Genomic DNA, 27,297 nt, shown 5'->3' on the forward strand with positions numbered 1-27,297 from the left:
CGGCTCCTTAAGCCTTAGCTAAACGGATTTTTTTTAAAGATGTTTTCACAGTGAAAAACTGGCAGCTCAGTCACCAGATATTTACTGTAAAATGCATATTGCTTTTTGCAGTGCCTTACTGTAAACAAAAATGGCACCACTATTTTTTAACAGACAAATTCTGGCGAGTGAGCTGCCACTTATGTTTTGTTACCGTAAAAAACAGTGCTTTTTACAGTGCATTGTTTTAAATGGAAACAACAGTACTACTGTTTTTTCACAGTAAAATGTTGGCCATCGTTGGAGCCAATTTTTCACAATAAAATCTACTGATTTTTTAATCAATCAATCATCCATCTATTTTCTACCGCTTGTCCCGGCACAAGCCACAACGACATCCTCGGTTCAGACCCCACATCAGGGTTCTGAAGATAACTTACAGTACAGCTTCAGTAGAAGCATTTAAGTCTCACCTTAAAACTCATTTGTATACTCTAGCCTTTAAATAGACTCCCTTTTTAGACCAGTTGATCTGCCGTTTCTTTTCTTTTTCTTCTATGTCCCACTCTCCCTTGTGGAGGGGGTCCGGTCCGATCCGGTGGCCATGTACTGCTTGCCTGTGTATCGGCTGGGGACATCTCTGCGCTGCTGATCCGCCTCCACTTGAGATGGTTTCCTGCTGGCTCCGCTGTGAACGGGACTCTCGCTGCTGTGTTGGATCCGCTTTGGACTGGACTCTCGCGACTGTGTTGGATCCATTGTGGATTGATCTTTCATAGTGTCATGTTAGACCCGCTCGACATCCATTGCTTTCCTCCTCTCCAAGGTTCTCATAGTCATCATTGTCACCGACGTCCCACTGGGTGTGAGTTTTCCTTGCCCTTATGTGGGCCTACCAAGGATGTCGTGGTGGTTTGTGCAGCCCTTTGAGACACTAGTGATTTAGGGCTATATAAGTAAACATTGATTGATTGATTGAGTTACAGTGCACAACTTTAAAGATGTAGAAGATGTTCTACGAGTCGGTGGTGGCGGGCGCCTTCTTGTACGCCGTAGCTTGCTGGGGCAGCGGGCTGAGAGCGAGGGACACATACAGACTGGACAAGTTGGTAGAGAAGGCCGGTAACGTGGTGGGAGGGGAGCTAGAGTCTCTGGTGGTGGTGTCAGAGAGGAGAAGTCTAGCAAAACTCCTAGCCATTATGGACAACACCTCCCACCCACTACACTCGGACCTTGCGGAGAGAATGAGCACGTTCAATGGAAGGCTCAGACTCCCAAAATGTAACACGGAACGACACAGGAGGTCCTTCATACCGACAGCCATCAGACTGTATAATGCACATGTTCCTTGACTGCACTTAAATGTAGAATATATTTATATTATTCATATATTATATATATAATATATGTTAAATATTGTTTATTATTATTGTTTATTGTGAGCAAACTGTGGTGCTGAATTTCCCCCAGGGATCAATATAGTACTTTCTATTCTAGTCTATTTAAATTGAAAAACAGTAGCTCATTTATTTCTACTGTAAAAATGACCGTTTACCGTTAAATCTCCAGGCTGTTATTTCTCCTTTGAACATTGCCATAGAAAAGTTCTTAACCTTTTTGAGCTAAGGGCCCCTTCATATATAAAAACTGAATTAGTCATCTTACTCTTGATTTTAAACATAGTCAATAATGATATCTAACTATACTTTCACTTTACAACCTGGTCAAATGATATGAAAGCGTGTGTTGAAGGCAAAGATAATAATTTTGAAAACACATAAAACTCAGGCTTAGGTCTGGCTGATTAGAAATATAAATACTAACCAAATACACTGCATAAGAAGGGAACAATTATACCGTGCTGAAATAGACAAATTCTAACAAAATAAATAATATATAATTTAATTCTGCTTTAATGTCTTTAATGTCCTCTGTGTTCTTTGATGTTTCCCTCTTACACACATGGAAGAGGGATGTGTACTATAGCTATGAGTTGTTTTTTTCCCTTGGCCTCAGTCTGCACCCCCTCTCCAGGGCCCAGGCTAAGACTGATTTTTTAATGTATTTTAATCTTCTATCTTTTTCCTCCCAATCCCCCCCACCCTTGTTTACCTGTATCTCATCTTTTTTGTAAGGGGCGCTGGAAGCCGGCAGACCCGTCAGCGATCCTGTTCTGTCTCCCTGTAATGTTTGTCTGATCTTGAATGGGATTGTGCTGAAAATTTTAATTTTCCTGAAGGAACTCTCCTGACGGAATAATTAAAGTACTATCTAATCCAGGGGTCGGGAACCTTTTTGGCAGAGAGAGCCATAAAAGCCAAATATTTTAAAATGTATTTCCGTGAGAGCCATGTCATATTTTTTAACATTGAATATAACTAAATGCGTGCATTTTTTAAGTAAAACCAACATTTTTAGAGTATAATAAGACTCTAATTATTTTTAATAACATTGTTATTTTTTGACCAGGTGCGGTTGAAACGGATGGATGGATTAAAATGCATGAGAATGTTTTATATTTTGAACGTTATTTTTAACATCGTGATTACCAGCGGAATTATTCATTACTTATCGTGTTAAGTAATGTCAGCTAAGATTTATCTGAGAGCCAGATGCAGTAATCAAAAGAGCCACATCTGGCTCTAGAGCCATAGGTTCCCCACCCCTGATCTGATCTAATCTAATCTATTCGAATATCAATAAATGTAGGTTTCTTACATAAATTGAAGTGAAAATAAAAACACAGCTTCACCACTTTAGTCATAATTTTTTGCATTTAAAGGCCTACTGAAATGAGATTTTCTTATTCAAACGGGGATAGAAGGTCCATTCTATGTGTCATACTTGATCATTTCGCGATATTGTCATATTTTTGCTGAAAGGATTTAGTAGAAAACATCGATGATAAAATTCGCAACTTATGGTGCTGATAAAAAAGCCTTGCCTGTACCGGAAGTAGCAGACACGATGTGCGCGTGACGTCACGGGTTGTGGAGCTCCTCACATCTGAACATTGTTTACAATCATGGCCACCAGCAGCGAGAGCGATTCGGACCGAGAAAGTGACGAATTCCCCATTAATTTGAGCGAGGATGAAAGATTCGTGGATGAGGAAAGTGAGAGTGAAGGACTAGGGAAAAAAAAAAAAAAAGACAAGAGCGCAGTGGGAGCGATTCAGATAGTGAAGATGCTGTGAGAGGCGCCGTGGCAGCTGTGGGGGTGGCAGGACCACTCGGCCAGGCCCAAATGCAACAAGGAATAGAGCCATACCGCTTTGAACCCGACGCTGACGGTGACGGTCAGGAGGACGCATATTGATGCTGGAGTAACACACGACATAGATCGCCTTCAGAATACAGAATGGTAAAATATTTTTTATTAATACACATAATACACTGTACTTTGTGTGTGTGGTCTAATCCAACCGTGTTCGCTTGACATCTCTGTTCCATAGTAAAGCTTGACTGTCATCTTTTGGGAATGTAAACAATGAAACACCGGCTGTGTTTGTGTTGCTAAAGCCGGCCGCAATACACCGCTTCACACCTACAGCTTTCTTCTTTGTTGTCTCCATTGTTCATTGAACAAATTGCAAAAGATTCAGCAACACAGATGTCCAGAATACTGTGGAATTTTGCGATGAAAACAGACGACTTAAAAGCAGGGAACGATGCTGGAACAAAATTTCCTCTACAATCCGTGACGTCACGCGCACGCGTCGTCATACCGAGACGTTTCAGCCGGATATTACGCCGTGAAATTTAAAATTGCAATTTAGTAAACTAAAAAGGCCGTATTGGCATGTGTTGCAATGTTAATATTTCATCATTGATATATAAACTATCAGACTGCGTGGTCGCTAGTAGTGGGTTTCAGTAAGCCTTTAAGTAACTTCTCTTTTTTTGATTGTCATTACTGCCACAAGTGGTGAAAAAGTGTTTTCCAACTGAGTACCGCCCACACCGAACACAGCTGAGAAACCGTTATATATATTTTTAGGTGGTCCAACAATAAGCTTATGGTTAAGAAACACTGCCATATAACACTATCTTATAGTGATGCTACCAATGCTAATGGTTAGCCAACAAACCAGTGATGTCATTATTGGGCCCCAGTGAGCCGGTACTTCCTGTCATATCACGCGTCGACGTTCAATGCCAAGTATAAGATGATGGTTGAAAGCGAGGGCTCGAATCCCAGCGCTCCGCGGTGCGGTCATGCACCCCAGGAGAAGGAAATGTCCCTTTACCAAACAGCAGTGACATCATCCCGTATCCATTTTCACCGCCACAAAGTGAGCGCGTCATAGCCAACAGATCATCTTCTCTGCATCCTGTGTGTGTGTGCGTGTACGCTTACGTGTGTGTGTGTGTGTTGAAGTCCCTCTTGACGTTTTTTTTTTTTAGTCCTTTCCCTTCAGTGAAAAGAGGAACCTCATGACTCAGGAATGCTGCCAATGGCTCAGAGGCCTTAAGATGGGAGAACTATGCATTGATTCCCAGTAGGCCAGCGTTCGCTATTCGCCTGCACAAAAACACGTGTGTGGCCCGATGTGGTTCTGGACCTAAAGACCCACAGCTTGAAAGATCCGATTTGCAACACAGTCTGTTTGGAACACTTTGTCCAACTGGAAATAATCATTATTGAATTAATCTGTTCCAGGGTCAAGTCGCTGCTGTTACACTATCATCACTATTTTTGCTATTTTGTTTAAATCTTCTCAAGAGTTAAGTAGCAATTTAAAGTGTTTAAATTCGTTATTAAATGTTGTTATTTTTTTCAAAAATAAAAGTCAAGACAAAACTAGTAACTGGCAAAGTATGATTTATATTGATTATATTTATATTCAGCTCAGTGGTTCTCAAACTTTTTCCCCCGGAGCATCACTCCAGAAAACACTTGACTCTCCAAGTACCAGCATAGTGACCACCATTAAAATACAGTAGCGTCGCAGGCCTAAATATTCATTAAAAACAAGGCATAAAATGTATTTAACATGTATATATTTCATCATTGTTGGCCACTGTAACATTACATACAGTTTGAACAGTAACACTGTGTTCGAATATTTAATTGATTCTTCGGCGTACCACGAGATGGAGCCACTAGATCAGGGGTGTCAAACATACGGCCCGCGAACAGGTTTCATCTGGCCCGCGGGATAAGTTCGCTAAGTATAAAGAGGCAAAACATTTTTATGAAAGAAATTGCTGTTCTACATGTGTCCACTAGATGTCGCAATAGCAATTATTTGTATCTTTGTAGATGATGTGACATACTCTATGTAAAAAAAATAAACCACATGATGTTAGTGCACCAGTCGAGGAAAATGAGAAAACTACATACAGTGGGGCAAAAAGTATTTAGTCAGCCACCGATTGTGCAAGTTCTCCCACTTAAAATGATGACAGAGGTCTGTAATTTTCATCATAGGTACACTTCAACTGTGAGAGACAGAATGTGAAAAAAAAAATCCAGGAATTCACATTGAAGGAATTTTAAAGAATTTATTTGTAAATTATGGTGGAAAATAAGTATTTGGTCAACCATTCAAAGCTCTCACTGATGGAAGGAGGTTTTGGCTCAAAATCTCACGATACATGGCCCCATTCATTCTTTCCTTAACACGGATCAATCATCCTGTCCCCTTAGCAGAAAAACAGCCCCAAAGCATGATGTTTCCACCCCCATGCTTCACAGTAGGTGTGGTGTTCTTGGGATGCAACTCAGTATTCTTCTTCCTCCAAACACGACGAGTTGAGTTTATACCAAAATGGATACATGGATGATACAGCAGAGGATTGGGAGAATGTCATGTGGTCAGATGAAAGCAAAATAGAACTTTTTGGTATAAACTCAACTCGTCGTGTTTGGAGGAAGAAGAATACTGAGTTGCATCCCAAGAACACCAAAACTACTGTGAAGCATGGGGGTGGAAACATCATGCTTTGGGGCTGTTTTTTCTGCTAAGGGGACAGGACGATTGATCCGTGTTAAGAAAAGAATGAATGGGGCCATGTATCGTGAGATTTTGAGCCAAGACCTCCTTCCATCAGTGAGAGCTTTGAATGGTTTACAAATACTTATTTTCCACCATAATTTACAAATAAATGTTTTTAAATTCCAACAATGTGAATTCCTGGATTTTTTCCACATTCTGTCTCTCACAGTTGAAGTGTACCTATGATGAAAATTACAGACCTCTGTCATCATTTTAAGTGGCAGAACTTGCACAATCGGTGGCTGACTAAATACTTTGGCATTCTATTCTATCCTAACTGGCTAATCGCTACCTAGTTGATCACTATCATGCTGACCCCGACCGAGCCGATCGTTACCTAGCAGCTGGCGCACAGATCGCTACCTAGATTTTAATTTTGTTTATTAAACGCATCACTTTCATATAGAAAAGTGCTCATGATTTCAAAGCGGCTCTTTTTTAATCAATTTTTTGAAAGAGATACACAGACATTTGTACTTTGCCATATGTTGTTTAGTGCTATTATTAATTGCTGTTTTTGTTAGCAGCGGCTTGGTCTGACGCCATCAATTGAATAGCCCACAAGTGTAAAAAAAAGTTAAGCAGTATTGCACCATAACAACAATAATATTAAACGCCTACTGAAATGAGATTTTCTTATTTAAACGGGGATAGCAGGTCCATTCTATGTGTCATACTTGATCATTTCGCAATATTGTCATATTTCTGCTGAAAGGATTTAGTAGAGAACATCAATGATAAAGTTTGCAACTTTTGGTGCTAATAAAAAAAGCCTTGCCTGTACCGGAAGTAGCAGACGATATGCGCGTGACATCACGGGTTGTGGAGCTCCTCACATCTGAACATTGTTTACAATCACGGCCACCAGCAGCGAGAGCGATTTGGACCGAGAAAGCGACGATTTCACCATTACTTTGAGCGAGGATGAAAGATTTGTGGATGAGGAAAGTGAGACAATCATGGCCACCAGCAGCGAGAGCGATTCGGACCGAGAAAGCGACGATTTCCCCATTTATTTGAGTGAGGATGAAAGATTTGTGGATGAGGAAAGTGAGAGTGAAGGACTAGAAAAAAATGTAATAAACAAAAAAAAGACTATACAGTGGGAGCGATTCAGATGTTATTAGAAAAATTTACTACGATAATTCTGGAAAATCCCTTAACTACTTATTGTGTTACTAGTGTTTTAGTGAGATTATATGGTCGTACCTGTACAACCTGAAGGTCGGCCCTGCACCTTTCTTCAGCACCAGGCGACGAGTGATGGCGATGCCCATCCCTGCCCTTCGCAAGGGACCCTCTTCGAAACACAACCTTATGAAATGATCGCTGCATAATACACTGTACTTTGTGTGTGTAGTCCAATCCAACTGTGTTCGCTTGACCGCTCTGTTCAATAGTAAAGCTTCACCGTCATCTTTCGGTAAACATGTAAACAATGAAACACCGGCTGTGTTTGTGTTGCTAAAGGCTGCCGCAATACACCACTTCCCACCTACAGCTTTCTTCTTTGATGTCTCCATTATTCATTGAACAAATTGCAAAAGATTCAGCAACACAGATGTCCATAATACTGTGGAATTATGCGATGGAAACAGACAACTTATAGCTGTGAACGGTGCTGGAACAAAATGTCCTCTACAATGCGTGACGTAACGCACCCGCGTCATCATACCGCGACGTTTTAGCAGGATACTTCAGCGCGAAATTTAAAATTGCAATTTAGTCAACTAAAGCGGCCGTATTGGCATGTGTTGCAATGTTAATATTTCATCATTGATATATAAACTATCAGACTACGTGGTCGGTAGTAGTGAGTTTCAGTAGGCCTTTAATTGCTGTTTTTGTTAGCAGAGGATTGGATCTTTCTGTGTGGAGTTTGCATGTTCTCCCCGTGAATGCGTGGGTTCCCTCCGGGTACTCCGGCTTCCTCCCACTTCCAAAGACATGCACCTGGGGATAGGTTGATTGGCAACACTAAAGTGGCCCTAGTGTGTGAATGTGAGTGTGAATGTTGTCTGTCTATCTGTGTTGGCCCTGCGATGAGGTGGCGACTTGTCCAGGGTGTACCCTGCCTTCCGCCCGATTGTAGCTGAGATAGGCGCCAGCGACCCCAAAAGGGAATAAGCGGTAGAAAAATGGATGGATGGATGGATGGAAGGTCTGACACCATCAATTGAATAGCCCACAAGTGTAAAAAGAAGTTAAGCAGTATTGCACCATAACAACAGTAATTTTAAGTGTATATGTCGATGCAAAAAGGAGTGTTCAACGTGAAAGGCCAAAGCAGACTAGTTGGGGCCGCTCGGGTGGGTCTGGGAGTGTCCCTTTGGCCCCGGGGGGCTTTCTGGAGGGCCTCGCTTTCATCTCCTAATCACCTGGTCTGCAAAGGTGAGGAGACGCTGCAGGGCCGGGAGGAGGACGACAAATGACCTCAACAGGCTTTGAGGTTCTAGTTCAGGTCGAATGTTCTGTTGTCATCCGAGACATGAAAGCACAATGGCCGCATCACAATGTCCACCTAACATGGAACTTTGTTTTGGTTTTACGGACATGAAAGCCAACTTTTTGAAATGATCAATAATGTGATTGACATGTTTTGTCTGCAGTGATCCCAGAACCAGAACCAGCTTACCTCAGCAGGTTGGGCAGCGGAATGGAACCCGAGCCCGAGCCCAGGATGCCTCTCTTGCCGCTCAGCAGCTTCTCCACCACGGCCACGTTCCCAGTGCGGGCGGCCTCCAGCAGCTCCTGCTCCTTCCCCATCCCGGACACAAGTGCACGACGACGGGCAGAAGAGGACCACAATCTTCCATAAAGCAACCCCTCTTGGTACACGCTTGCTTCACCGGCGTTGAGGCATCCAAGAAAAGGAGCGTTTCGTCCCCGCGGCGTTGCGGTGCTCCCGGTACTCCCCGCTCATCCAGGTGCTCCGTGTTGAGGCACCGCCAGCACCCTCCTTCCTTCCTTCCTTCCACACCGCAGGCGCGCACCGCTCGCTGGCGTCAAGCTCGAGGAGCCCCCGGTGTCTCCTTCGGGTTCAAGGGAAGCACTGCGAAGACAAAATAAAAACATAAAAGTCCTTCCGCGTCCTCTCTTATTCGCTACGGGTAATGACAGGCCGGGCGGTGGTACCTTTTCTGCCCCAGGTAGAGGTGCCCTAATCCGGTTTGTCTCCCCGAACCTTCCGCACTGGCCGGTGCCACTGCGTGCAGACAGGTGTCACGCTTACTTGCAGAAAACACTGGGATTCCGGTAGGAGCTTTCAAAATAATACATAACCGGATACTCTATGCTGGGGACTACACAATAATGAGAAAAAAATTATCATGTAACATATGTCGTCATATTCTACTGGAAAGACACATTATGATTACTTATACGTTTGACAGGTGACACGCTCACAATACGGTACGATTCAGCAAAGTTTAAGCAGTTAAATTAGCTTCATCCTAAAATAAAACAAAACCGGATGTTTTATGCTTCGGTACGACAAATGACAATTACTCTAAGACATTTCGTAATATTGTATCATACATAATACAATATTACGAAATGTCTTGGAGTAATTGTTTATTTAATTGTAAGTGTAATTGTTGTAATTATAATTGTTGTTTTTTAATTGTTTAAAAGTATACTTTACAGCCACATTGGGGGGTACGCGTTGATCGTTTTAATTGACGTCAGCTTCCGCTTTCAAAATAAAAAAAATTCGATTTTTTTATTCCTAGAAAAACAGCAACGATGACTAAATACTGTAACATATTTTGCCATTTTCTGTTTAAGTTCGCTTCGCTAGTTTATATTGCTGGTCACAATAATCTTAATACATTTTGTGCACATATTCCTTGTTAAAATACCACATGGAAACTCCACATCAAAACAATACAGCGGAGTACAAAATGACATAATTGATACGCGTATTATCCCATGAGCTGTGAAAACTGACGTTTATTTTGAAAGCACTGGCCGTTATTTTCCGGCTTCATTTTGGAGGCTGGGCGTGGAAAAGGATGATGATGATGATGATGATGATGATGATGATTTTCAGCCACACAAGTCGATTCCTTTTGTTCAATTCCTTCAAAAAAAAAAAAAACAAAGACATATCAACACAGTCGCAGCTTTACGCTCATCAATGGATGAATTGCGCGTGCGCAGTGGAACCATGCTGGATGACGCTTCAACAGGCTCCTGCAGATCTCAAACCGTATTTAGGGTTCGTTTTGAATTGAGAACATCATTTTAAAAGAAATATAGAGATATTTGTGATATAGCATATTATTAAGGTCAGTGATATGAATGAGAATAAATAATCAAAGATGTGCAACAAGGCCAATAGGATGTGTTTGGATTGTTGTTCTTGAGTTTTAACCCACTGATGCAACAGTCTCCTCTGTAAAAAAAACAAAAAAAAACATTACTCAATGACATCATCAACACTGCCCTATATGTGCAAACAGTACAGTCAGCGTCTAAGCTTCCAACCAAAATAAAAACCCTTTGTTTAAATTAGATAATTTTTATTATTATTTCAGCAGCTTTGACGGACAAAAACGTTGTGGCGTTGGAACAGCTGAAGGCTTCAGACAGCCGCCACAAGGACGAATGAAAAGGGTGGAGCTTCAGTGTACACCTGCTGCTTAGGTCTCCTTTCTCTCGCCGTATCACAAAGTGCTGCACGGGACACACTAGAAGCTCGTTATTACCTACGTAGAAATGTTGTTGTTTTTACTTGCTGAAACAGATTCGTAGAAATTCCTCATGGAATGCTTGTTCTTGCCGACACACACACACACTCACACATTCAACAGAAACACTGCAGAAGCACAAAATAGCTCCGTGTTCACATTCTAGTACACACCATGAAGAGCACACAGCGTCTCAGGTTTGAGAGTGCAAAACTGATCATTCCTAGGAAGATGTGACATTCGAGATTCCGTTTGATTCCTTATTGTTCATCGTTAGAAGAGAGGCCGCAACTTTAAGTCCTCATCACTTTTTACTGTAAAAAAATGGTGTTTCCCCCCCCCAGCCTGCACTGCATTGCTTTATTAATAATTACAATCCCACTTCTAGCTCTTAGCTAGCTGGTGTTTGTGCCATTGAGGCTCTTAATTTGGTGGAGCAGTGAGTCTCTTTCCATTTGAACTTCAGCCAATACCATCTTGGCTAGGGACAACTCCGTCTTCAAGCAGTCGTTCTCCTCCGTTAGCATCTGCGGGAGGAGAGAGAAAGAAACTGTCAGGTGCTTACGGTGTAGGGAAAAAAAAACATCTCTAGGTCTAAAAACTGAATGTTTAAATTGGACTTTTATGTACGTTTTCACGCGTGGATGGAGGAGGGCTAGCGGCCAGAGTTTGGCTCAGTGTTCCATTTGCAGCAGCCTCAGGAACCGAACACTGCGCCCTGTCCTCACTCGGGCTCCGGTGCTTAGCCTCCGCTGTGAGGGGGCGGCGACAGAAGAGGAGAAGGGGGCGGGGTTATCTAATAACCGTGAGTCAGAACACGGTGTCGGCGGCGGCACGTGGACGTGCGGGCGTCTCACCTCCGATGTAGAAGGCGCCGTCGTCTCTTCTGTGGATGACCAGCGTGTCCACGTGCAACTTGACGGGCGACGGCTCCGGGTCGGCGGGGTTGTCGCGCGGACCGTCGTCCTGCGGAACAAAACTGACAGTATCAACTAATATTCTGCACGAATGGAACAGTGTGAACAAAAAAAACACTGAAGGAAGTAAAAACAAGGAAAGCAGGGTTGTAAAACATATTGATACTTCCACAAAAAGTAGATTGATACCTGTTTTTTTTTTTCCAATATCGCCAGTACAGAATAGTGTTGTACCAAAATGTATTCTGATACTTTTCTCTACTTTGATACTTTTCGAAATTAAGGGGACAACAAAAAATTGCATTATTGGCTTTGTTTTAACAACAAATCTTACGGTACATTAAACATATGTTTCTTATTGCAAGTTTGTCCTTAAATGAAATAGTGAACATACAAGACAACTTGTCTTTTAGTAGTAAGTAAACAAACAAAGGCTCCTAATTTAGTCTGCTGACATATTTAGTAACATATTGTGTCATTTATCATTCTATTATTTTGTCAAAATTATTAAGGACAAGTGGTAGAAAATGAATTAATAAACTACTTGTTCATTTACTGTTAATGTCTGCTTACTTTCTCTTTCAACATGTTCTATCTACATTTCAGTTAAAATGTAATAATCACTTATTCTTCTGTTGTTTGATACTTTAATTAGTTTTGGATGATACCTCAAATTTGGGTATTAATCCGATACCAAGTAGTTACAGGATCATACTTTGGTCATATTCAAAGTCCTCATGTGTCCAGGGACATATTTAAGTAGAAGCATTTAAGTCTCACCTTAAAACTCATCTGTATACTCTAGCCTTTAAATAGACCTCCTTTTTAGACCAGTTGATCTGCCGCTTTTCTTTCTCCTATGTCCCCTCCTCCCTTGTGGAGGGGGTCCGGTCCGATGACCATGGATGAAGTACTGGCTGTCCAGAGTCGAGACCCAGGATGGACCGCTCGTCGGGACCCAGGATGGACCGCTCGCCTGTATCGGTTGGGGACGTCTCTCCGCTGCTAATCTGCTTGAGATGGTTTCCTGTGGACGGGACTCTCGCTGCTGTCTTGGATCCACTTGAACTGAACTCTCGCGGCTGTGTTGGAGCCACTATGGATTGAACTTTCACAGTATCATGTTAGACCCGCTCGACATCCATTGCTTTCGGTCCCCTAGAGAGGGGGGGGGTTGCCCACATCTGAGGTCCTCTCCAAGGTTTCTCATAGTCAGCATTGTCACTGGCGTCCCACTGGATGTGAATTCTCCCTGCCCACTGGGTGTGAGTTTTCCTTGCCCTTTTGTGGGTTCTTCCGAGGATGTTGTAGTCGTAATGATTTGTGCAGTCCTTTGAGACATTTGTGATTTGGGGCTATATAAATAAACATTGATTGATTGATTGATATTTCCTGAGATTATAAGCATAATAAAAAAAACGAACAAACGATGTTGTGATGCCAAAAAAATTTTGAATTAATCACAGTATTATGGGGGGGGGGGTTACTTTTCAGAGGCGGTATAGTACCGAATATGATTCATTAAGATCGTGGTACTATACCAATACCGGTATACCGTATAACCCTAGTACAGAATACTGTACACCAGTTTTTCTTTGGAAAGCTGTGTCAATTCTTGGCATGTGAGCCCTGAGTCAATGCCTTAAATCAGTGGTTCTCAAATGGGGGTGCGCGTACCCCTGGGGGTACTTGAAGGTATACTAAGGGGTACGTGATATATTTTAAAAAATATTCCAAAAAAATAGCAACAATTCAAAAATCCTTTACAAATATATTTAATGAATAATACTTCAACAAAATATGAATGTAAGTTCATAAACTGTGAAAAAAAATACAACAATGCAATATTCAGTGTTGACAGCTAGATTTTTTGTGGACATGTTCCATAATTCTTTTTTTGTGAAGAAATGTTTAGAATGAAGTTGATGAATCCAGATGGATCTCTATTACAATCCCCAAAGAGGGCACTTTAAGTTGAGGATTACTTCTATGTGTAGAAATCTTTATTTATAATTGAATCACTTGTTTATTTTTCAACAAGTTTTCAGTTATTTTTATATCTTTTTTCCAAATAGTTCAAGAGAGACCACTACACATGAGCAATATTTTGCACTGTTATACAATTTAATAAATCAGAAACTGATGACATAGTGCTGTATTTTACTTCTTTATCTCTTTTTTTCCAACCAAAAATCCTTTGCTCTGATTAGGGGGTACTTGAATTAAAAATATGTTCACAGGGGGTACATCACTGAAAAAAGGTTGAGAACCACTGCATCAACTGAACGCCTGTTGTTTGAAAAAAAAAAAAGATCCAGTGCTTCCATGTCTTTACTTACTCGTAGAATGTTGTCACATATACCGGGCGGTATAGCTCGGTTGGTAGAGCTGCCGTGCCAGCAACTTGAGGGTTGCAGGTTCGATCCCCGCTTCCGCCTTCCTAGTCAATGCCGTTGTGTCCTTGGGCAAGACACTTTACCCACCTGCTCCCAGTGCCACCCACACTGGTTTAATTGTAACTTAGATATTGGGTTTCACTATGTAAAGCGCTTTGAGTCACTTGAGGAAAAAGCGCTAAATAAATATAATTCACTTCACTTCACAAATGCGGATTTGGCGCCTCTGGTTCACCCTCGCTCATAAATGATAATAGAAGTGTGTGAGTGTAACATTAACTTTAGATGTGACATAACTCCGCTTCACAACACACCTCATTCTCACCTGCCTTGCCAAGGAATAAGACGTAGCAGAAATGATCTGTGATACATTCTAAATTATTGAAAGTGAAATAAAGGTATATTTTGTGTTAATTCGCTAATCAATTTCAAGCATTCGCCACAAAAGTGAGAGCTGAGATCTGCCAACTCAAGCCCTCCAGATGCGTGCAGCTTATAACTTTATTACGTCCATAAGTCCTTCGAGACACTCTTCTGTTGTTTGGCAACTCTTTGGACACCACTGCTATCCTTTTTTCACTGGGACGGCAAAGTGTGGATTGGGGGCCATTTGCTGAACACACCTCTTTTTTATGGCACTTCGTGGAAGTAAAATGTAAACATGGAGTAAAAAGTCAAAACATGATGAGAAAAGCTGGGAATGTTGGTACTAATGACAAATAAAAACAAATAATTGTCTTTAAATATATGTTTTTACCTTTTCATGAGCCTATTTCATTAAAAATGACCACACCCTACAGCCATCTTGAAAGAATATTAATAACAATACTGTTTGTTTTATACACTTAAAGGCTCCATGTCACTGCTGTTCTTTTTATAATGTAAAATAGTTGACTATTGTTATTTATGATCATATTTATGAGCACAGTAGTGTTTGTTTTGATATACCAGGAGGTTATAGAACACTGTTGTTCTTTTTTAAAATGTATAGTCAGCTCATACTGACATTTAAATTATAAATAAATAAATAAATGGGTTGTACTTGTATAGCGCTTTTCTACCTTCAAAGTACTCAAAGCGCTTTGACACTACTTCCACATTTACCCATTCACACACACATTCACACACTGATGGAGGGAGCTGCCATGCAAGGCGCCAACCAGCACCCATCAGGAGCAAGGGTGAAGTGTCTTGCTCAGGACACAACGGACATGACGAGGTTGGTACTAGGTGGGATTTGAACCAGTGACCCTCGGGTTGCGCACGGCCACTCTCCCACTGCGCCACGCCGTCCCTATTATGCGCAAAAACATGTTGAAGCACAGTTATCTTAAATACTTGACACTTTTAAACACTTTTCAATAAAAGTATTGATTTTAAAATTACATGGGTTCAGTCTTGTTTTCATTGTTATCGTGTTAACCAAAATAGTGGAAAGGGTATTGGTATCGACTACAGAAATCTTGGTATTGTGACAAATCTTAAGGAAAGGTGGCAGCTCCTGAAGCTCAGAGCTAATCTTATTTTCATCTAGATATACAGTACAGTATGAGTCTAGTTTACAACACTCAGATTGTTGTTGACTGTTGACAAGCAACAGCAGGGGAGTCGCCAGCTCCTAAAGTGACGTGCTAACTTGGCTAACATACAACTGCGCTCTATTCTCTCTCCACCACGCTGTGTTGTGACTAGTAGTAGTTTAAAAAAACAAAACATCAATTTAATAATTATGGATCAATATCTTTTAAATTTTGCAGGGCCTAATATCAATATTTCCATTCCATATATTAGTAAGTGAGAGTCTTGTAAAATGACCACTAATGTGGTGCAAGGTCACGATGAAAAAGGACAGCAGCTGTAAAACGGAATGTGCTTTTGTTTACAAAACCCCCCCGCACACAGCATAGTCATCTAGTGCGCCAAAAAGACCAAAAGCACTTGTCTGGCCTTTACAATAAAACAATGTTTATTTACATCCTGTTTGACTACGCTGACAAAATAAGGGTCTGTGAGAACTAACTCACAGTGATTATTGTTTTACACTTGAATACTTGAATTTGAGGTTTTGAGACAGATGGTCCTCAACTTTAAACTGTCTAAAGTTGTTCAAAGTGAACAGAGCAAATAAAGTATACCTGGTATTTTGTAACAGAGTTGTGATATTTTCAATATTTACGTGCAGTTCAAATCAAAAAGTGAGTGATCGATTTAGAGCCTCATGGATATTGCCCATAATACCCAGGACTGTTTGTTGAGCAGAAGCTTTACTTCCTGCTTTCATGTCCTCTGCGGTGCCTTTAGGCGGTCAGTAGGTCGCGATAATACAATACCTCTTCGATAGAGATGTCCGATAACATCGGACTGCCGATATTATTGGCCGATAAATGCTTTAAAATGTAGTGAAGTGAAGTGAATTATATTTATATAGCGCTTTTCTCAAGTGACTCAAAGCGCTTTACATAGTGACACCCAATATCTAGGTTACATTTAAACCAGTGTGGGTGGCACTGGGAGCAGGTGGGTAAAGTGTCTTGCCCAAGGACACAACGGCAGTAACTAGGATGGCACAAGCGGGAATCGAACCTGCAACCCTCAAGTTGCTGGCACGGCCAATCTACCAACCGAGCTATGTAATATCGGAAATTATCGGTATCAGTTTCAAAATTATCGGTATGACTTTCATCCATCCATCCATTTTCTACCGCTTATTCCCTTTCGGGGTCGCGGGGGGCGCTGGCGCCTATCTCAGCTACAATCGGGCGGAAGGCAGGGTACACCCTGGACAAGTCGCCACCTGATTGCAGGGCCAACACAGATAGACAGACAACATTCACACTCACATGCACACACTAGGGCCAATTTAGTGTTGCCAATCAACCTATCCCCAGGTGCATGTCTTTGGAAGTGGGAGGAAGCCGGAGTACCCGGAGGGAACCCACGCATTCACGGGGAGAACATGCAAACTCCACACAGAAAGATCCCGAGCCTGGATTTGAACCCAGGACTGCAGGACCTTCGTATTGTGAGGCAGACGCACTAACCCCTCTGCCACCGTGAAGCCCGGTATGACTTTCAAAAAGTAAAATGTATGACTTTTTAAAACGCAGCTACAGAGCGCCAATAAAGGCACTGCCCTTACGTGCCTGCCCAGTCACATAATATCTATGGCTTTTCACACACACAAGTGAAGGTAATGCATACTTGTTCAACAGCCATATATGTTACACTGAGGGTGGCCGTATAAACAACTTTAACACTGTTAAAAATATGCGCCACACTGTGAACCCACACCAAACAAGAATGACAAACACATTTCGGGAGAACATCTGCACCGTAACACAACATAAACACAACAGAAAAAATACCCAGAGCAGCACTAACTCTTCCGGGACGCTACAATATACACCCCACCCACCTCAACCTCCTCATGCTCTCTCTGGGAGAGCATGACCCAAATTCCGAGCTGCTGTTTTGAGGCATGTTAATAAAAACAATGCACTTTGTGACTTCAATAATAAATATGGCAGTGCCATGTTGGCATTTTTTCCATAACTTGAGTTGATTTATTTTGAAAAACCTTGTTACATTGTATAACGCATCAAGCGGGGCATCACAACATAATTAGGCATAATAATGTGTTAATTTCAGGACTGCATATATTGGTATCGGTTGATATCGGAATCGGTAATTAAGAGTTGGACAATATCGGAATATCAGCAAAAAAGCCATTGTGGGACACCTCTACTCTTCGATCAATAAACTTTCAGAGGGAGAGACGCACACACCTTCAAGTCGACACAGGCGTCCGTGACGCTGATCTCCATGGGCAGCACTTGCGGCGCCGAGTCGTCCTCCAAGAACTGGGCCAGGTTTCGCAGCGTGGACATCAGGAGGTTCGCCCGGTACCCGTGCACACGCAGCTGCAGGAAGCCGTTGCGCTCGGCCAGCGGCGAGTGGGCGGCGGCGCAGGGACCGCTCTCCAATCGGGCGCGCACCTGTGGGTGATGGCGGCCCAGCACTGACGGGGACCTGACGTCGGCAGCCACTGGGGGAGGACACAGGCAACGCTTAATAGTGTAGTCTTTAAGATAAATAAAGAAACAGAAATAAAATAATAATAATTATAAAAATGTAATTAATGATGTAAAAAAAAATTAAAACACATGAAAATAAATAACATGCTTTTTTGCGTAGAATGAGGCACGGTGCAAGGCAGCAACATTTGCAGACACAAAGAAAAAAAGCTTGCAAAGCCTTTCTGCCAGCCGCGGTGTCTCGTTACCCGAGAGAGGAGAAGAGACACAAAGTTGCTTGCGCGCTTTTATGAATGAAACGCCACAAAGCAGCAAAAAGTGCTGCAAAGTTTACAGAGAAGATTTGAATGAAGGAACTGTTTTTGACCCTCGGATTTTTCCCCCAAAATAACAAGTAGAGCAAGTGGAGGTAATGAGAAGATAGGAGCGACACTTGAGAGACAGAAAAGTCATCACACCTTCTGAGGAAGTGCTGGCGTCCAATTACAAGCGCGCGTACGAACACATATTGTATGTCAGCACTGCTCATACGATAAAATGAAATTTCTTCAATATGGAGGCAGGAAGTGTGGGGTGAGGCGGGGGATGAGTAGGGGATAAGAGAGAGAGGTGCAACTAAGCAGCGAGAGGAAACGTTCGTCGCCAGGAATCACTGGGCTGAAACTGCAAAGTCTGCTGCAGTGGCGAGATGATGGAGGAGAGGAGGGAAGGGAGGATGAAGTGAGGAGGGAAGGGAGGATGGAGTGAGGAGGGGCTCGGGGGGAGTCAGGATTCATTTCAGTCGCACGCACGTTTTAGGTTGCGGGCTTAATGTTGCACATAATGGCAAAGCTCAGTCTTTTACTGTCAAATTTAGCCTTTTAAAAGGCATCACAAACGCATAGAACTCAATGTCACGATCCCCCGATTGGTGTGTAATGGCACGTACCTTGGTTTTTAAAGTCACGGTTTTAGCTATTTTAGCATAAATAGTTCCAATTTGCGTCACTGTTCCACAACTCTACAGAACATTGCTTTTGTCTCATCCACTTGTTCGCTAATGTCTTTCACCCTGAAGGCAAAGCATTCCTAAACAGAAGAGCGTTCTCAAAATCTGGCTTCTCCTCGGCACTCGTGCGAGCCAAAGGCACTCTATATTACACTATGACCTCCAATCACATGGGTTCTTCTTCTCCAACACAGCAAGAACTACTGTAGATAAAAGCACCATCATGGGTTGTCAGAATACCATCATTTCAGTAGTCAAAACACATACCTATACAGTGCATCTTGAAAGTGTGACGCTCGGGTGGCATGACGGTGATTATTGATGCATTAGATCGAGGAGGCAAAGTGCAGGTAAAATTATTTAATGTAGCTAAAGAGTGCCGCTGGGAAGGCACCGAAGCATAGGGAGGGCTGTGCAAAAAACGTAACTAAAACTGACAGGTGAAAAAACAACAAAACGGAATGCTGGAATGTAGCAAAACTCACGACAAGAGGAAAGAGTGTTCCCATGAATGATTATCATTTCCAAACAAAGTCCCGACAAAGAATGGTGTCTCAAAAACAATTAAAGAGAACTAATTGCAAACCAAAAACAGGTGCGGTGAAATGCACTGGGCAAGATGTGTGCAGCGGTCACGAAAAAACACCAACATGACAGGAAGTGGCACCTAACAAAAAGCACAGGACAGGAACCAACAAAACACAGGAGAACACCAACAAACGGGCACGGCCTGGTGTAGCCAGCCGTGACAAAAAGTATTCACAGCACTTCACATGTTACATCCTTATTCCAAAATGGAATAAATCGTTTTTTTGTTCACAAAATTCTACACACAATACCCCATAATGACAATGTGTAACATTTGTTTTGAAATGTTTGCTAATTTATTAAAAATAAAATATTCACAGCCTTTGCCATGAAGCTCAAAAGTGGGCCCAGATGCATCCTGTTTCAAGTCATCCTCCTTGAGATGTTCCTACAGCTGTGGTAAACTCAGTTGGTTGAAAATTATTTGGAAAGGCATATACCTGTCTATGTATAAAAGGTACCACACTTGACAGTGCGTTGCACAGTACAAACAAATAATTAAGTCAAAATAATTGTCTGTCGACCTCCGAGACAGGATTGTCTCAAGGCACAAATCTGGGGAAGGATACAGAAAAATATTTTCTGCCTTGAAGATCCCAAAGAGCACACTGGCCTCCATCATTCGTAAATGGAAGAAGTTTGAAACCACAAGGACTCTTCCTAGAGCTGCCCAGCCATCTAAACAGAGCGATCAGAGGAAAAGGCCCCTTGTGGTCAGGGAGGTGATCAAAAACTTGATGGTCACTCTGTCAGAGCTACAGCGTTCCTCTGTGGAGAGGAGAACCTTCCAGAAGGACAACTATCTCTGCAGCAAAACACCAATTGTGTCTTTATGGTAGAGAGGCCAGACGGAAGCCATTTCTCAAAAAAAGCTTGCCAAAATGCACCTGTAAGACTCTCAGACCATGATTAACAGAATTCTCTGGTCTGATGAGACAAAGACTGAAGTCTTTGGTGTGAATGCCAGGCATCGTGTTCGGAGGAAACCAGGCACCACTCATCACCAGGCCAATACCATCCCTATAGTGAAGCATGGTGGTGGCAGCATCATGTTGTGGGGATGTTTTTCAGCAGCTGGAACTGGGAAACGAGTCAAAATAGAGGAAAAGATGAATGCAGCAATGTACAGAGACATCCTGGATAAAAACTTGCTCCAGAGCACTCTTGAACTCGGACTGGGGAGAGTGTTCAGCTTTCAGCAGGACACCGATCTAAGTATAGGCTTTTATTGTCAGTGCACATCAAGAACAATACAATTGTGAAATGCTGAGCACATGGTCAAGATATCAAAGGGATTGATTTTGGAAAACTCTGCAAATGTCCTTGAGTGGCCCAGCCAGAGTCCACACTTAAATCCAATTGAACATCTGGATCTGTAAATGGCTGAGCACCAATGCTTTCCATCCAACCTGATGGAGCTTGAGAGGTGCTGAAACGAGGAATGGTCGAAACTACCCAAAGATAGGTGTGCCAAGCTTGTGGCATCGTATTCAAAACGACATGAGAATGTAATTTCTGCCAGATCTGCATCAACAAAGTATTGTGCAAAGGCTGTGAATACTAGTGTACATGTGATTTCTTAGTTTTTTATCTTTAATAGGTTTGCAAAAAATTACTAAAAACATTTTCACATTGTTATTATGGGGTATTGTGTGTAGAATTTTGTGGACAAAAGAATGTATTACATTGTGGAATAAGGCTGTAACATAACAATAAGTAGAACAAGTGAAGCACTGTGAATACTTTCCGGATGCACCGTAAATTCCCTGATTCATGAGACTTATTCGATACTACAACAAGAAATAAAAAACTAAACCCATGTACATTTATATTGACTATTTTATTGAAAAGTGTTTCAAAGTGTCAAGTATTTAAGACTACTGTGCTTCAACATATTGTTGCACTTATTTAAATATCAACAGAACATCCTCACAGTATATCAAAACAAACAATACTGTGCTCATAAATATGATCTTAAATAATAACAGTAGTCAACTATTTTACGTTCTAAAAAGAACAGCAGTGGCGTGGAGCCTTCAAGTCCATAACACAAACAATATTGTTATTAATATTTTGTTAATGTGGTGGTCGTGTGACATGTAATTTGTACTAGAATAGGTTAATAAAAAGGCTACGACATATATTGAAAGACACAGTCTTGTGTTTTTTTCGCCATTAGTATCAACATTTCAGCCTTTTTTCATTACGTTACGCCTTTTTGCTCTATTTTTCCTTTAGTTTTTTTTTTTAATTTCTCCAATGTGCCATAAAAAAGAGGTGCTTTCAGAAATTGCCCCCAAGGCCACATATTAATTCCTGGAGATACGAGTAAATCTGTGGCGTTCAAAGTGTTGCCAAACAACAGAAGTGTCTCTGAGCTGTGTTTTCTTCGCACTTATGGAAGTGATAAATGTTGGCTAGCACGCATCAAAGATTATTTCTGCTACGTCTGGCAAAGCAGGCGCGTCTGAGGTGTGTTGTGAAGAGGACTTACCCTGACTCAGTGCTCACAACTGTGAGATCTGAGGTAGCTCGCCAAGGAAAAGAAGTTGTACACTATTCGGTACTCACGATACTGAGGAAAGCAGCTATCAATGTAATTTGTGCGTGTCGATACAGACTTGGTATCGAACTATCGATACTTTTCAAAACCCTACCTCCATCAAATAAAAAAGCTGCGTCGCGAGCAACGTCAAACAGCAAGTATCACACACGCAGACATGCACACGAAGCGACACATAAGTTACCTTGACTGCTCTGAGCAGGCATTGAACACACAGCACCTGTGGGGTTACAGCAAGATAAATCATAAGACTTAGACTTAGCCAATAGTACCGCGCTGGACGTGGTTGTAATTTCCTCAAATTGGTGGATTATTTCCAGTCATGTTTGGAGTTAGCTCTACTGTGTAAAGTGGCGGGGGTCATTACATGTTTTAAATATGCAAATCACTGTAGTCACAGAGGAGCAAGACCGGTATATAGTTTTTGACTTGCAGAATATTTCAAGTCCTTCTATTTTATCCATGTAATTAAATATGTCTGTTAACATTAAGGACTTGTGAGGAGCATTACAGTAATTCTATGACTCAGTGGATGCGTGTATGTGTGTGTGTGTGTGTGTGTGTGTGTGTTTTTTTTATGTGTGTGTGTGTGTGTGTGTGTGTGCAATGGTGTTCTCTCCTTTGCCAGTCGTGCCAAAGAAGGGAAAGTAGTCCAAACTCTTATCACAGATCAGATCACTCACATTAGGCAAATGTATCGGACCTTAGGTCTCAAGTAGGCCCAAGCAGGGTACGATTTGACCAGTGTGAGTACGGGGGAGGCTTCACGGTGGAAGAGGGGTTAGTGCGTCTGCCTTACAATACGAAGTTCCTGCAGTCCTGGGTTCAAATCCAGGCTCGGGATCTTTCTGTGTGGAGTTTGCATGTTCTCCCCGTGAATGCGTGGGTTCCCTCCGGGTACTCCGGCTTCCTCCCACTTCCAAAGACATGCACCTGGGGATAGGTTGATAGGCAACACTAAATTGGCCCTAGTGTGTGAGTGTGAGTGTGAATGTTGTCTGTCTATCTGTGTTGGCCCTCTGATGAGGTGGCGACTTGTCCAGGGTGTACCCCGCCTTCCGCCCGATTGTAGCTGAGATAGGCGCCAGCGCCCCCCGCAACCCCAAAAGGGAATAAGCGGTAGGAAATGGATGGATGGATGGAGTACGGGGGAGTCTGCTGGGATATTCTCCACCTTACCCGTGGCGCAAATGAGTATAAGCGCGATAGAAAATGGATGTGTGGATGGACGGACGAACAGACGGAAAAATGTGAATTTTACAAGAACTGACAGTTCAATTTGACGCCCAGAACCCAATTACGGAGAAAGACTAAAAAAACTTTATTTTTGAAAAATTGATTCTTGAAAATTTAGAATCAAAATGAAATCAGAATCGAGTTTCATTTTTTACGGCACCCCTAGTGAGTACTCAAGCCTTGTTGGTAGGCCGGGAAAAAATTGATTCAGAATTTTCAAGAATCCATTTTTGGGAGGCCATCTGCACGCTTACTCGCTGCACATATACTGCAGCTTAGGAGCAAAGAGGAGCGTTTGTAACGTGTACCCTGTTTTTAAAAACGTTTCATTATAATTTATACAAAATTATATAAAGTTAGAATTGCTTTAAATTGAGGTGTGTTGAATCAAGAATTTATTGTGAATCGAATTGCCACCCTAAGAATCAGAATCGAATTGTACGTGACTTAAAAAATGTTACTTCCCTACCCACAGGAGGCTTATTTTCTAAGTACCCATGAGGTCCGAATTGAACCCAGTTAGGCCCTGGAGAGGTCTGGAAAGGTCCCAAATGAACCTAAATGGTCCCAATGATAAATACCTAAAAGAGTCGAAATGCACCTGCTCAGTGGCCTTGTGGTTAGAGTGTCCGCCCTGAGATCGGTAGGTTGTGAGTTCAAACCCCGGCCGAGTCATACCAGAGACTATAAAAAATGGGACCCGTTACCTCCCTGCTTGGCAATGACCATAAAGGGTTGGAATTGGGGGTTAAATCACCAAAATGATTCCCGAGCGCGGCCACCGCTGCTGCTCACTGCTCCCCTCACATCCCAGGGGGTGGAACATGGGGATGGGTCAAATGCAGAGGTTAATTTCATCACACCTAGTGTGCGTGTGATCATCAGTGGTACTTTAACTTTAACTTTAAAATGGCCCCTGGTCTTGGCACCGCCCCCGGACCCTTCTGGTACATTTCGGACCTTTGGGGGTAGCAGGACTTTTACGGGTAAGACTCTTGCTGGGTACATTGGGAAGTTAAAGGGGAAAATGCTCTTATTTGGGGTACTTCAGGTCTGTTCATGCTTTCCTGAGGTCATCAACTTTCTTGTGTGGGATTTTGGCCACTTTTGATTAAAAAAAGTGTCTCTTAAAGTCTCAGCCCCATTTTATAAGTGCCCCAACCCACACACTCATTTTTGCCTGTCTCGTTATGCTATGGAATCACGGCTCCAGCTCACTCCTCCCCCTCCAAACCCTCCGGAAGAGCCTGATGTGCACTTCCAAAAAATGCGATACAACAATGTAGACCGCAGAGCTGTTATTGGTTGGTTTTTATATTTTGAGCCATCATTTCCATTTTTTCGCTTCCATGAAAGCTCCAAAATCTCGCAAATATGCAATACACTTAATGATCAGTTGCATGAATATGATATGAATATCACACATAAACTAGTCTTAGCTCTAACAAGGGCGTTGCTTCTGTGGCCATTGATGACTTGTAGCACAAAGGAAGTTACATATCTAGTCAACGAGAACTGGGGTAGCTTCCCTTAATGAAAACACTGCTCTTAGGGTCTTATCAGAGAATTGCAAGTCACGCGCTCACCCCACTCCCAACAGGAACAGGAAGAAGAGGCACGACACTGCGCCATAACGTAGCCTTTACTGTGCAAATGTGTTGAGGATGATTAGCCTCAGCCTCATTTGTGAAAACCATGACAAACTGCACCTTTAAGGCGTTGCAAAACGAATGGCAACGCGGTTAGCTTACCCAGGCTGCGGCTGCTGAGGTATTGTCTGAGGCTGACGTTGCCCAGCTGGCTGGGCGTCACTTTGTCCACCTCCAGAGCCAAGGCGGAGCTCTCGCCCACTGCCTCCATGCCCACGCATACCGAGTGCACCTTTAGCACCAGGACAGACACCTGGAAGAGACACCATAATTAGACCACACACACGCAGCTGCGAGATGGTCAAATAATAATAATAATAATAATGGATTAGATTTATATCGCGCTTTTCTATTGTTATATACTCAAAGCGCTCACAGAGAAGTGGGAACCCATCATTCATTCACACCTGGTGGTGGTAAGCTACATCTGTAGCCACAGCTGCCCTGGGGTAGACTGACGGAAGCGTGGCTGCCAGTTTGCGCCTACAGCCCCTCCGACCACCACCAATCATTCATTCATCATTCATTCACCGGTGTGAGCGGCACCGGGGGCAAAGGGTGAAGTGTCCTGCCCAAGGACACAACGGCAGCGACTTTGATGTCCATAGGTGGGAAGCGAACCTGCAACCCTCAGGTTTCTGGCACGGCCGCTCTACCCACTACGCCAAAATTGAATAATAACTTAAATGTGTCATTATTGTAATTGGAAATAAATACATTAAAATGTTAATGTGTCATTAATTGATTTAATTTAAAAATACATTTAATAATTTATCATTTAATTAATATATGATTTCATTATTTGATTATTTATTTATTTTATGAATGTGTATCTTCATGAATGTATCTTATCTCTCCAACTCAACCATCAAAGTCAGTAAATCATTTATAAACTGCGAAATAATAAAATCATGAAAAGACATCATTAAATGAATAAAACATTTACTAAACATTGAAATATTAAATTATGATAACATGTACTTTTACATTAAATAGATGACATCAAATACCATCTATGTATTTAATTCCAATTATAAATCATCTATAACATATTTAAGTAATTATTTAAAGATGTATTTATTCATTTTAATTTGTCCTATTTGACCCATCCACATCAAGCAACCATCATCTTACAATGTCTTTGGAGGGTTCGTCGATGCTTTGCGACGTTGCGCTGACACTGTCCGGTGACACGGCGTCTTCCTGCTCTGGGACAGGCGCGCTGTCGGCAGTGCTCTGCTCGCTGACAGAGGCCTTAAATCCTGAGATGGACATGTCATCTGTGCAGGACACACACACACACACAAAAAACGAGTTTCCTGTCATATTGCACAATGCTGCCACCTTCTGGTTACTAGTAGAAGTGGAAGGTAGTGGCTTGTTTAAAAGGGAACTATCATGCATAACCAATTTTTCTAACCGATTAGTGCCTGTTGTCGTGTATTTTGAATCTGCAAAAGTCACACAAATTTTAAATTGAACCATTGAGGCATGGCAGAGATATTTATAAAACAACAGGGTTTCCCACACATTCATTTATTAGTGGCGGCCTGCCACAAAAGAAATATGGCCGCCACAAATAAAAATAAAAATTGTTTTATTTTATTTTTCCGGCTTTTGACTCGCTCGACCGCTCATAAAAGCAATGGGACTCTGTCTGTGAATGGAGCTTGTAGTTACATATCATATAAATATGTAAATATTATATAAATATGTACATAAAGTGTTGTAATTATATTCCAACTCCGCGTTCTTCTTGGTCATCGCCGCCGCGGCTGCCACCCATTCCTCCCCATCCCCCACGCCGCCCGACCACACCACCACAAATAGATGCCTGACCTGTGGGAAACACTGAACAATATTGCCTTCCTTCATACTTCAAACAAGCCGTTTGGCATTTTTCCCATTTGTGACGTTTTTCATCTTGGTGACGTTTTTCCTATTGGTGACGTCACCGGATACCTCCATACAGTATATGGTAGCGTTTTAACCAAAGAGCTTTGCGTGAGTCCTCCATTGCAGTGAATAAGTTCCTTATTTTTCTCTATCCTCTCGTTGTGGTGCAGACTGGCTCATACATGCATCCTTCACTGTTGCCATTTCTATTCCGAAGTGACGTATAGCTGTAGACTCACTATGGAAGCACTAAAAACCACAACAAACATGACAGGGTGAAGACGCAATCGAAGTGGAGACACATAAATAAAACCGCATACAAAATACGCATCCTGAAGAGAAGTTTATAAAAGCGGCTT

General features: G+C 42.1%; 2 protein-coding genes across 10 annotated transcripts in view; both read right to left on the bottom strand.

Moving 5' to 3' along the window:
• anks1b (ankyrin repeat and sterile alpha motif domain containing 1B) overlaps positions 1-9,253 on the bottom strand; it is a 385,802-nt gene extending 376,549 nt beyond the window's left edge. For 4 of the 5 annotated variants that reach the window (XM_061912134.1, XM_061912133.1, XM_061912135.1 and 1 more), the window contains exons 1-2: positions 9,116-9,252; positions 8,616-9,032 (exon numbers count right to left, since the gene is read on the bottom strand). In XM_061912134.1, coding sequence (XP_061768118.1) covers positions 8,616-8,746 — 131 coding nt within the window. In that variant the 5' untranslated portion in view covers positions 8,747-9,032; positions 9,116-9,252. Of the gene's footprint in view, positions 1-8,615; positions 9,033-9,115 lie in introns of all 5 variants that reach the window. The other variant, XM_061912138.1, reaches the window with a different exon arrangement.
• A 1,229-nt stretch (positions 9,254-10,482) lies between these two features.
• The window catches only part of bltp3b (bridge-like lipid transfer protein family member 3B), a 47,405-nt gene continuing 30,590 nt past the window's right edge, over positions 10,483-27,297 (bottom strand). For 4 of the 5 annotated variants that reach the window (XM_061912142.1, XM_061912141.1, XM_061912146.1 and 1 more), the window contains 7 exons: positions 26,177-26,322; positions 25,145-25,295; positions 22,342-22,377; positions 17,770-18,029; positions 11,529-11,637; positions 11,302-11,423; positions 10,483-11,198 (listed from right to left, as the gene is read on the bottom strand). In XM_061912142.1, the coding sequence (XP_061768126.1) occupies positions 11,067-11,198; positions 11,302-11,423; positions 11,529-11,637; positions 17,770-18,029; positions 22,342-22,377; positions 25,145-25,295; positions 26,177-26,322 (956 nt within the window). In that variant the 3' untranslated portion in view covers positions 10,483-11,066. The remainder of the gene's footprint in view (positions 11,199-11,301; positions 11,424-11,528; positions 11,638-17,769; positions 18,030-22,341; positions 22,378-25,144; positions 25,296-26,176; positions 26,323-27,297) is intronic. The other variant, XM_061912143.1, reaches the window with a different exon arrangement.

This window comes from Nerophis ophidion, linkage group LG10 (assembly GCF_033978795.1).
Source record: "Nerophis ophidion isolate RoL-2023_Sa linkage group LG10, RoL_Noph_v1.0, whole genome shotgun sequence".
Lineage (NCBI taxonomy): Eukaryota > Metazoa > Chordata > Actinopteri > Syngnathiformes > Syngnathidae > Nerophis > Nerophis ophidion.